The sequence below is a fragment of the Glycine max genome, chromosome 20 (genome assembly GCF_000004515.6).
Source record: "Glycine max cultivar Williams 82 chromosome 20, Glycine_max_v4.0, whole genome shotgun sequence".
NCBI classification, from domain to species: Eukaryota; Viridiplantae; Streptophyta; class Magnoliopsida; order Fabales; family Fabaceae; genus Glycine; species Glycine max.
The window spans coordinates 46,813,769-46,824,695 of NC_038256.2; the positions used below are offsets into that span (position 1 = coordinate 46,813,769).

At 32.5% G+C, this 10,927-nt stretch overlaps 2 protein-coding genes and 1 long non-coding RNA gene across 3 annotated transcripts; 2 read left to right on the top strand and 1 right to left on the bottom strand.

Annotated features, from left to right (window-relative positions):
• Positions 1–1,522: 1,522 nt before the first annotated feature.
• LOC121174325 (uncharacterized) lies at positions 1,523–3,440 on the top strand. Its single transcript, XR_005890363.1, has 2 exons — positions 1,523–1,566; positions 1,675–3,440. It is a non-coding gene; the product is annotated as an uncharacterized lncRNA (long non-coding RNA).
• A 1,339-nt stretch (positions 3,441–4,779) lies between these two features.
• On the top strand, positions 4,780–8,454 carry LOC100788486 (26S proteasome regulatory subunit 6A homolog). Its single transcript, XM_006606469.4, has 10 exons — positions 4,780–5,078; positions 5,220–5,336; positions 5,487–5,594; positions 5,759–5,950; positions 6,037–6,228; positions 6,914–7,032; positions 7,151–7,238; positions 7,493–7,612; positions 7,693–7,833; positions 8,171–8,454. The coding sequence occupies exons 1-10, from the start codon at positions 4,962–4,964 to the stop codon at positions 8,246–8,248; spliced, it is 1,272 nt and encodes a 423-aa protein (XP_006606532.1). The 5' UTR covers positions 4,780–4,961; the 3' UTR covers positions 8,249–8,454.
• A 276-nt stretch (positions 8,455–8,730) lies between these two features.
• On the bottom strand, positions 8,731–10,084 carry LOC102670407 (translationally-controlled tumor protein homolog). Its single transcript, XM_006606880.4, has 4 exons — positions 10,004–10,084; positions 9,801–9,929; positions 9,520–9,712; positions 8,731–9,443 (listed from the first exon to the last, which is right to left on the bottom strand). Exons 1-4 carry the CDS (start codon positions 10,082–10,084, stop codon positions 9,289–9,291), a joined length of 558 nt encoding a protein of 185 aa, XP_006606943.3. The 3' UTR covers positions 8,731–9,288.
• Between the last annotated feature and the right edge of the window lie 843 nt (positions 10,085–10,927).

Below are 10,927 nucleotides of genomic sequence, written 5' to 3' on the forward strand. Positions count from 1 at the left end.
GTTAATGACGGGTTCCATCATATTCCAATTTCCAAATTCTAATCCTGACCAAAATTTAAAGGTAAGAGTGCCCACCTTGCCGAACCATAGGTTTATATGTACATTAAGACCCCACAAATTATTAAGGTATCTTTTTAAAAAATGCCAAGCAGGTAGTAAGGTTTCGATTGGCTTTCTATTTATTTACTTTTGGAAAATCAACTAAGAGGTGAGATTCTATCGGTCAGGGAAATGGGGGACCAGACTAAAGCTCTGAAATTGTTAATAAGGCGGGCTAATAATTCGATAATTTTTATTACTTGCCTTAGCAAATCATTGGCCTTGAATCTTGATATATTCATATAATATTCACACCATTTTGGAATTAGCTGTGTAATTCACTTTCTGGGATTCGTATGTTTGATATGCGAGGTAGAGGCTTAGTTTTAGTGAACAGTTTGTTTTATTTTTGTACCAATCTATGATCTTCAAGGGAATCAAATCCTAGTTGCTTACCCAAAGACGCGGGTGCTATTTTCTGATTCCTCTCCTGGTACTTATATTGTCAATATCTGAAAATCTTTTGCTCGTCTCTAGCAATGAGTTCAAACAGATAATACTGGAAATGTCTATTGTCATTTTTCTTTAACTACTTTCATATTTATTTACCCTAAAAACTGTTAAATTTCTACTTTATTACTTCTCTCTACTCCTATACCTTAATTCCTTAAATCACGCTCTCCATCAATTTATAAATCAAATTCACTTTGACCAGGGCGACAAAATATTGACTTAATGGAGCAAAAAAAAAATGATTTAGTAAAAAAATGTTAAAGTCACATGCATAACATATGCAATAAATTTAATATATAACTAATATTTTTTTATAAGTAAAAGAAATATATCACTATTAAATAATAGAGGCATTGGCCAAGAAATGCAACCAATATATAAGCAACTGCTGACCAGTAGCAAAACAACAAAAAGAAACTAGAAAGAAAATAATAACAACACTCTCAAAATTTAACAAATCAAACTAGCATAATTTATAAATAGTTGAACAGATCTGGTTAAATGCAAAATTGAATCCCTGTACGTAAAAACTTACTAAAGCAGTCCTTTATCTTTATATGTGAAAACATTATCGATTTTGTCTTTGCAGTTGTGACGTTCTTTATGCATTTTTTATTTGGTCTCTATACACATATGTGCAACACATTAATCCGATCCTTAATTCCTAATCATGTAATGCATTCTTAATTTAGTTACATGTAGCGCAATCTTAATTCTTAGCTAGATGGACCAAATTAACAATGGGTAAACTGCTATCTGTTGCAGTAAGATTGTAGAAGTTCCGCTTTGAGTCGATGCGCGTGCTCTCGTGTACTATCTTTCCTGATTTGAATCCCTTCCAGCTAGGAGTTCATGTGATGTGTATATTTTGTATGGGCATGTTATTGGTGTCGTTTAGATGTGTCTATTGTTTAATATAATCCACGGCTTGCCTCCTCTCTTACCTTGCACATTTTAAATTTTTGCATTCAGGTAGGAATGGAGACTGAAGGTTTGTCTTCTCAATAAAATGAGGTTTGTCTTCTCAATAAAATTAAACATCACATGACTATATTTTTGTATATCTGATTATCTTTTATCAGTGAAAGTATTAATATAACGAGACAATTGTGGAATGTCAAGGAACAAAGAAAATGAGAAGAATGAGGATGTGAGTGTGACCACGGTAATTAATTGTAAGATTCCAGCAGCAACTGTTGGGGTGTTGTATTCATAAATTGTGCTGCTGGTAGCACAGTGAGTGACAGTACCTTTGATGAATGAAGCACGATTCAACGTTTTAGATATAACTTCAGTCTTCATCTGAATAAGTTGTATTCAAATAAGGCCCAGTGGATAATAAGCTTTTCCCTCCCTCTCAGAATCGTTTCAAATCCTGAATCCTGAATCCTTGCCAATTCTCTTCTTCACAGATATCTGAATATATCTCAAGTCTTTGGATTTTGCTTCCTAAGCAGATATGAAAGGAACAGTGTTGTCCATGTTGTTAAGTTTTAAGTTTGTGGTTTTTGTCCTTGAATCCTTAGCAGATGTGAAAGTATCCTGCTTATAACTGTTGCACCATGATTCAGCAGCCTCGTGTTCCATCATCTGGGTTGATGCCTGCGAGTGACGTTCCTGTTCGTGCAAAATGCAAAGGAGGTTAGTCAAATTTGTGTTTTTCCTTGTTGCATTTTTACATCATTTGTTATGACAATCTTAGCTGTTGTTTTCTTTTCCCATGTTACTTTTTTTTTTTTTTGCGGATTTTTTCCCGTTACTATTTCTTTTACTTTGCTATTGCTATTTTTCTAGGACTGACTTTTTTTTATTGACAACATATTTATATTTTTTTTGTGTTGAAACTTTTTTGGTCATTGTAATTAGAATTGGAGAGTTTCATACTTTATTTCACACACATTTGAATACAAACTCTTGATGGAATTCCTTAGTCCTAGATTTCTCATAAACATTTGGAAGTATTCTGTTATTTTACTTTCTCTCTTTCCAGATTGAATTTCTATTATTAGCTGCTAATGTCAATTTGAATGCCTTTCTCTTTGTCCTTCCTCTTCCTTCATCTTATGCTCTTTTTCCTGGAGTAAACAATTTTATTTACACCTTTGAATTTGAAACATCTATTTCTGCTCCTTTTTTTTTCGGTGATAACATACAGGAACAATCTTGTTAAACTGCTAACCAAATCAAACGTAAGACTTGGAGATCGGTAAATTCCACCAAATTTTAGCATTTTATCTACTCTAGGTTTTTTTTTTTATTGACCATAGTATTGGTACGAAGTATGCATCATCAAAAACATTGATTAATCTCCGTTAGGACCATGAATACATATAAAAAGTGAGTATTTTTCTTTCAACATAATTTGTTCCATATCCAATGTTAGTGTTCGAATCCTGAATCACCTAGTTAAGAGAGACAAGTGCTATCAGTTGTGTTAATCAATGTTTGTTAGTTTAGGCTTTACTACTAAGTAACTCATTCACTACTACTTGGAACAGGCTTTAAATCCAGAATTTCTCATTTATTAATAGTATCTAAAATAACCGAGATGCATGAAAACTGCCAGGTAGAATGGACTTCGTTTTTTATTTTCACCATTAAGGGGCAAAGTAAGAACCCATTTTGATGGTGATGATTAATTATTATCTGAAATTTTATTATTCTGTTTGGGTGGTTACATGTTTCAGGCTCTTTTACTTTGGCAGGAAGTTTTGAATCAATGGATGGTAAATGTTGGAGCTAAAACTGAACTGATAGTTAATATCAACCAGTGGTACATGAAGGAGTTGATTCTATATACAGAGAGGAGTTGATGATTGTAGTTAGGCATTGATAGCACACAACATGTGGTGTCGTTTTATCAACTCAATACATGCAAAATTTAGTGATTTTTTCTCACTGCAAATTTTATGGTCTGTTCTTTAGTATTTGATCAAACATGAAGCAAATAAATAAAATGTCATTGCAAATAAAGTTTTGATCGACTTTCTATGTATTATCGCTTTACTATGTTTTAAGTAATCAAAATGAAAGCATTATAATAACTTTTTGAGTGTAAATTTAAGATATCGTTTCCAACAATATTTGATTTCTTTAAATAGAGATAAGCAAGACGTCGATTTTTTTAAGAAAAGCATTTTAAATCTGTAAAAAAAAAAGCATTTTGAAAAATTAACTTAAGATTTCGACTTCAAGTTTTCAACAATTTGTCTGCGAGACTAAAGAATAAAGATATATCAGATAAGTAGCCTATTATAAAAATAAATGGTAAAAATAATTTTTCCATTGCCTGGAACCCAACCCGGCTCTCTTGTGTAAAAGCCAAATATCCTAACCGCTGGACCACATTGGATTTTTATTGGATTGTGCACCACTAATTTTATATAAAAAAATTTAAAATTCAGAATTATACATTTAATTTATTTTTGTCTTCGAAGTTTCACCATTTCTTCGCTTATTTGAGCCAAAATTTTCTTAGATTCAAATTTTTGGATATCCAAATAGTATAAGCACTTTATTAATGTTTATCATTTTTCTGTATTTCCCTCTTGTTATATTACATCATTAATTATATTATTAATCTTTCATTTCTCTTCTCTTTTTATCTCCCTCAACATCTACACCTTTGAGTGTCATGGATTTTTTTTCCATAATTAAGCTAGATTGTTATAAAGAAAACTTAGGTCTAGACCTAAATTGACTATATGAAATCTTTAAATAATTAGATAGTTGTTGAGAAGCCACCCCATCTAATAATGTTTTATTGAGACATGAACTCTGATAATTATTGTTTTAATAAACTATCTTTTTTGTCCATTATTTTCTCTTAAATAATCTTCAAAATAATAAAACTATTTATATAATTTATGAAGTATTGAATATTTGTTTGTTAAGTTCTCAGGTTACTGTATTTGAATGAAAATAATTTAAGACGGTTTGTTCTTATTTAATTTCATACCTCAACACGTCAATGAATTAACTTGAAGTTAATTTTATGAATTTTAGAAATTGGATTTGATAAAATTTAAGAATAAATTTTAATTATATTTTGAGTTGTTATATTTTTTAATAATTGTCTATTAGAATTTTTTTAAATTTACATAATATTTATATTTATATTTTAAAATATAGCTCAAATTAATAATATTTTAAAAATAATAAATAATATTTTAATTCTATAAGTTGTTTAAGTTAATTATATAATTGGGTGTGGGTCGAACTTCAGTTTATATATACCCTATACAAAAATTGGAAACAGAAATAAAAACGCATGCCCTCGTTTCTTTTTGAAAACACTTTAGTTTCGCAAAGTTGATTCTTTCTCTCTTTATCTTTCTTTCCCCAATTTGTGAGTGTTACTGTTGAATCGATTGGATTGGCATTAGGTTGATCTGAAATACGCAATTGACATGGCGAGCGCGATGGTAGAGGACGCGAACTTCGAAGATGACCAACTAGCCAATATGACCACCGACGACATCGTCAGAGCTTCACGTCTTCTCGACAACGAGATTCGCATCCTCAAGGTATACTCTTTTCTTTCTGTTTCGTTTTTTTCCCTGCTTCTGTAACCCTAACCCTATCGATTACACTATCTTTTTTCCTTCTTCCGTTTTCTTAGCCATTAGGGTTTCTGATTTTAATTGAATTGTCCTTCGTGACTGAAGGAAGAGTTGCAGAGGACCAATTTGGAATTGGAATCGTACAAGGACAAGATCAAGGAGAATCAGGAGAAGATTAAGCTCAATAAGCAGTTGCCCTACCTCGTTGGCAACATTGTTGAGGTACCTATATTGTTTGTTTCTCTGTTTTGGATATTGTATTGGGATTTTTGGACTTTTAATTCTGAATCTTCTGGAATGGATGGAAAAAAGTTGTTTCTTGATTTTTAAACATTTTTCATTGATTATGACGTGATAATTTTTTGCATTTAGATATTGGAAATGAACCCGGAAGACGAAGCTGAAGAAGATGGTGCCAATATTGATCTTGACTCACAAAGGAAGGGAAAGTGTGTTGTGCTAAAGACTTCTACTCGACAGGTGACATGGACTAGGATTTCATATTGTCATCTGATGTTCCTATATCATAGTTTAAGATTGTTTTATTTGTTATAGTTATTGTTATCTTATGCTTTTAACGAGGACAAGCTCTTAGTACATTTTTCGGTAACCTTGAGCTTAATAATGTTTTCTTTTGACTGCAGACAATCTTTCTACCTGTTGTTGGGCTTGTTGACCCTGACAAGTTAAAACCCGGTGATCTGGTTGGTGTTAACAAGGATAGTTACTTAATCTTGGATACCCTGCCTTCCGAGTATGATTCTAGAGTTAAGGCCATGGAAGTTGATGAAAAGCCAACAGAGGATTACAATGACATTGGCGGATTAGAGAAGCAGGTGAGCTTTGGTTCTTGCCATAATTTATTGAAGCACTTTCTTTTGGGGGTTAGGTAATTGATCTCTCAGGTCATTTCAATCAACAGATTCAAGAATTAGTTGAAGCCATTGTTTTGCCCATGACCCACAAGGAGCGGTTCCAAAAGTTAGGAGTTCGTCCTCCCAAGGGAGTGCTGTTGTATGGACCTCCAGGGACTGGGAAAACATTGATGGCTCGTGCCTGTGCAGCACAGACAAATGCCACTTTTCTGAAATTGGCTGGCCCTCAACTGGTCCAGGTATGACAATTTATTTATAGTCTAAGCATGACTAATGATTCTACTATTACATGTTTGTATCAACTAATTATATCATTATTACATGTTCGTAACATTTTCCCCCCATCTTTTGTTCCCCCCTGATGCAAGTGAAGCCTCCTTTGAATAATAATAAAAAAAAAACAATAAAATTGTGCAAAATTTTATTAAAAATATTTCTATGAATTTTTTATTTTTTATAACTTGAACCATGCATACGACTTATACAAACTCCACGGGATTCGCCTTATTGATGCATACAATAAAATTGTTATGAAACTCATCCAACTAACAAAAGTCACGGGCATTAATGTTAATTCTTTTGGAGGAAATGCATTAATGTTAATTAAAAATATATTTTCAAAGTCAGAACAGTATGGTCAGATCAATCATTATTCTTAAGTTTCTTTTGGCTAAACTTTTCCTGTGATTTATGTCAATGACACTTGTTGATTGTGCAAGGATTATTTCTTATTAATTCTTATGTTATTTTTAATATTCTGAGTACAAACCCGCATCAAAATAGCATCTGATTCATCATCCAGCACATCTAAATAGTCAAAACTTGTTTCCTCTATTTCACTTGCACACTAATGCCTTTATTGTTTATATTCATACCTCTTGACTGGGTTTTGATTAGAATGATCTAACCTGTAATTTTGTACAGATGTTCATTGGAGATGGAGCAAAACTTGTTCGTGACGCCTTTCAACTAGCAAAAGAAAAGTCACCATGCATTATTTTTATAGATGAAATTGATGCAATTGGAACCAAGCGTTTTGATAGGTATTAGCTGGCAAAAAATTAGATATACATTTGCAATTGACTTTTTTTTCCCCCCTCTAGAGAGACTCAGGTAAAATATAGTGGTTCCAACCTTGATGTATCTTGTGGCTGATTGCAGTGAAGTAAGTGGAGACAGAGAGGTCCAACGGACAATGTTAGAATTGCTTAATCAGCTTGATGGTTTTAGCAGTGATGACCGGATTAAGGTTTGTCTTTAATTCTTATTATCTATATTTTTGTCTGATTGATGAGATAAGCTTCAAAGTATTTTTCTGTCTTTGGGTAAAGCATTATAGTTTATATTTTTAAAATCCAATGTTTAGGGGCTGGTCCAATAGTTTTTTTATAACAACTTGAATAGTGGCTAGATTTAGAAGTTGGCACCAAATTAACTGGATTTTTGTTCAGTTAGGCTATAGGTTGTTGAAGTGCCATTTTCATTTATTCTTGTAAATTGCAGGTGATAGCAGCAACAAACCGTGCAGATATTCTTGACCCTGCCCTTATGCGTTCTGGTCGATTAGATCGTAAAATTGAGTTTCCACACCCAAGTGAAGAAGCAAGAGCTCGAATTCTACAGGTTTGGTGTCTTTAAACTTCATCTGCTGACTTGTTTTTCAAACAGAACATTTACTGACTGCTCTCACTTTGATATTTCAGATCCATTCGAGGAAGATGAATGTTCACCCAGATGTCAACTTTGAAGAACTTGCTCGGTCCACAGATGATTTCAATGGAGCTCAACTGAAGGCTGTTTGTGTTGAGGCTGGCATGTTGGCTCTACGCCGTGATGCAACTGAGGTTTGTTTTCTTCCAGATATGCAGCAACTTAATAGCTTAAACATCAATTTATAAAAAAAGTAAAATAATACCATGATTCATCCTAGGAGATATTTACTGGTTGGCATTTCTGTTTGGAGCCTTATAAACACCAACATAGTCCTGTGACGCATATACTATTATACTCCAGGCATAGCTTCTAGTTGGAGCGACTAAGAATTTTATTGCCAATTTTTTTTTTTCTCTTCTGGTTCAATTCAGTGTCAATTGTCAAAGCTCCACACCAACTTATAATTTGTTTTGTGTATTTTACCTGATGTTGGAATGTTCGTAAAATCTGTTTTTGTTCCAAACGTAGGTGAACCATGAGGACTTTAATGAAGGTATTATTCAAGTCCAAGCAAAGAAGAAAGCAAGCCTCAATTATTATGCATAGGCTGGATTTTGGAACAAGCTATTTTTCAGTTTACGAAGATCTATTGAGACATATCAAGCCAATGGAAAACCTAAGTCGATGTTTGACATTTGTTATCTATTTCTTTTCTTTTTTTTGGCAATCTAATGGTATGATAACCCACAGCATACTGGAATCATCGTATCTTTTAAAAACATGCAATCTGATCATTAATTTCGTGGTAGTAATAGAAATTTGATCTGCTTGCTATGTTTAAAATCTTGTTGATCAGGTTATATACGATTCTCTGATAAACAAACAAGACTTGTGATGGCTGTAATCAGAATTTGATTTATTGAATGAGTTTTAAAAGGAAAAAAGTTAAGACTCCCATACCCACCAATGGCTAGAAAAAGAAAAAAGAAAGTTTCGCAGCGAAGTGAAGCGCTCCTAGCCTCTTACAACCGTTTGCATTTTGTGTGACGTAACTGTTAACTTCTCTGCATTGACCTTCGTAGGTTGCCACAATGCGGGCTGATTATGCTAGGGAACACACCCATCGGATATTCTTAAAAGCCTAAAAGACGTAGATGATTTATCAATCGGATATTCTTTAAAAAAAAAAGAGTAAATTTATGCTATGTAAGTGTATCTCTGGGAACATTATCAACTAATTTTACCTTATGAGATCATTCTTAAAATACCTCTTCATTAAATTGAGATTTTGTTTTCAATACCTATTTTATTCTTGACCTAAGTTTTAAGGAAAGATAATTTAAGAAAGAAGCTTATATAATGAAATTGACACAGTTAGATGATGCTTATCAACTATTTTTAGTAAGCGGAAGTTTTTTCCCCTTATATTCGAAGTTCAACAAAGAAATGTGCCAGTATGATTTTTTTCATATTTGGTATACTTCAAATAATTCTCTCCCTCTTCTAAATTATTACTTATATTGTAACATGTTCCTCTCATAGCAACCAACATAAAAACGCATAGAAATTAAATAAAAAAAAAACTCCTTATAACATAACCAAAACCCAAAACAAAAGAACTAAAATTAAGGACAGAGTTTTTCAGCTCAGATAAGATAACTACGGGGCCTGCATTGCATGTGCTCAGCACTTGATTTCCTTCCATCCATAGGCAAAGTAGATAAAAGTTGGATCAGTAACACCTTCCCTGTAGTAAGCAAAGACAAGGCTTCCATCATCGTGCATGCTCTCCCCCACAAAACTGCCATATTGATCACAATAAGAAATCATTTATGCATAAAGGAAACGACCAAATAATAAAGGGTTAACAAACAAACCCAATATATAACCAAAGAAAAGATGAAGCACATAAAATTGGAGGTCTTTCAGCTTTGATATGAGGGACTTAGTTGCTCCCTCAATGTGCTTCTTGAACAACTCTTGCTTCTCTCCCTCTAATTTGGCCGTCAGCAACTTAATATATCTCTTCATATAAGCAATAAATTGCTTCTTATCAAAGGATGGTTGTTCCTGAAAAATATAAATAAATAAATTATTTGTTCTGCAGTAGAAATCAACTCATGGTTAACAAGAATTAATCAAGAAACCCTCCTTTTACCTGAAGCCTAAAAGTGTCAACAATATCAACGACTTTGACAGCTTGATCACCAACTCCCTCATCCTCGTCCCCACCTTCTGCAGAAGGGTTAGCACCAATGTCTACATTGAGTGCTCCTTGAACAACCCACTGCCAAATGCCACATTACACATAATAAAGTTGAGTGCTCCTTTTATCCGATTTTTTCATATAAAAAAACATACTTTTGTGATGGCTCTTATTTTCAGTTCAGTAGGGTTGGTGGTGGATAATGGAGTTACATGAAAAGGCAAACTAACATTCATTTTTGTATAAAAGGTTCAATCTAGATAACAAATATTTTTTCAACATGTACTAATATTTTTTTGGTTACATAATTGTACTATTAATTCGTTAGTCGGTTAGTGCTAACGTTGATTATTTTTTATTTTCCTTAATTGAAAAATTACGTCAACTTTTAATTTATATCTTTTACTCTAGTTTTTAGAAATACATATATGATTTATCCATGAAAATACGAGAAGCATGTGTATTTTTAAGAAAATAATACGTACCAGAGTCAAGTGAAAACTTTTGGTGACCTTAAACATTAAATAAAACAATACAAAACTGACTATGCTTACTTTTCAATTTATTTCTTTTTTACATAAGTTTTATATTGAAAAAAATGTGGCAATTAAAAAATATTTTTGTTATAACTATTCTTTATTGATAGTTTTAGACAACTAAAAATATTGGAGTATAGATTTGGTGATTAAGATTATGATAGGATAACAGATTTTTTGTTTTGTTTTGTTTCCCACATGTTTATTTTTTCGAATGAAATCCTATTCGAAACATGCTTACATTTTTTGAGACCAATCCCTTCCATTAGATCTAACTCCATTAGTAGAATACTTATTTTATTATACTATAATAAATTGCATGTTTGGTGTACCCATAAGATACATGATATATGTTGACAACAAGTAAATTTTAAAGCAATCGATCACACACACATTAACACAAGGATTTAATGAGTTTTGGCAAGTGTGTGTGGAAAACAAAACATCTATTTTTCCTTCTTATTAATCATTAATAAGGTTATACCAATTTATATAATAACAATAAACCTAAACCTACAATATAGAATTATCACATCACACATG

Excerpts from the sequence above, each read along its gene's own strand:
- LOC100788486 (XM_006606469.4), top strand. The coding sequence starts at position 4,962 with ATGGCGAGCGCGATGGTAGAGGACGCGAACTTCGAAGATGACCAACTA. Across the intron at positions 5,595-5,758 it reads TAAAGACTTCTACTCGACAG|ACAATCTTTCTACCTGTTGT; the intron begins GTGACATGGACT and ends TTTTGACTGCAG. Across the intron at positions 5,951-6,036 it reads TTGGCGGATTAGAGAAGCAG|ATTCAAGAATTAGTTGAAGC; the intron begins GTGAGCTTTGGT and ends TTCAATCAACAG.
- LOC102670407 (XM_006606880.4), bottom strand. The coding sequence starts at position 10,084 with ATGAATGTTAGTTTGCCTTTTCATGTAACTCCATTATCCACCACCAAC. Across the intron at positions 9,930-10,003 it reads AAATAAGAGCCATCACAAAA|TGGGTTGTTCAAGGAGCACT; the intron begins GTATGTTTTTTT and ends GGCATTTGGCAG. Across the intron at positions 9,444-9,519 it reads TTTCTTTGGTTATATATTGG|TTTTGTGGGGGAGAGCATGC; the intron begins GTTTGTTTGTTA and ends TCAATATGGCAG.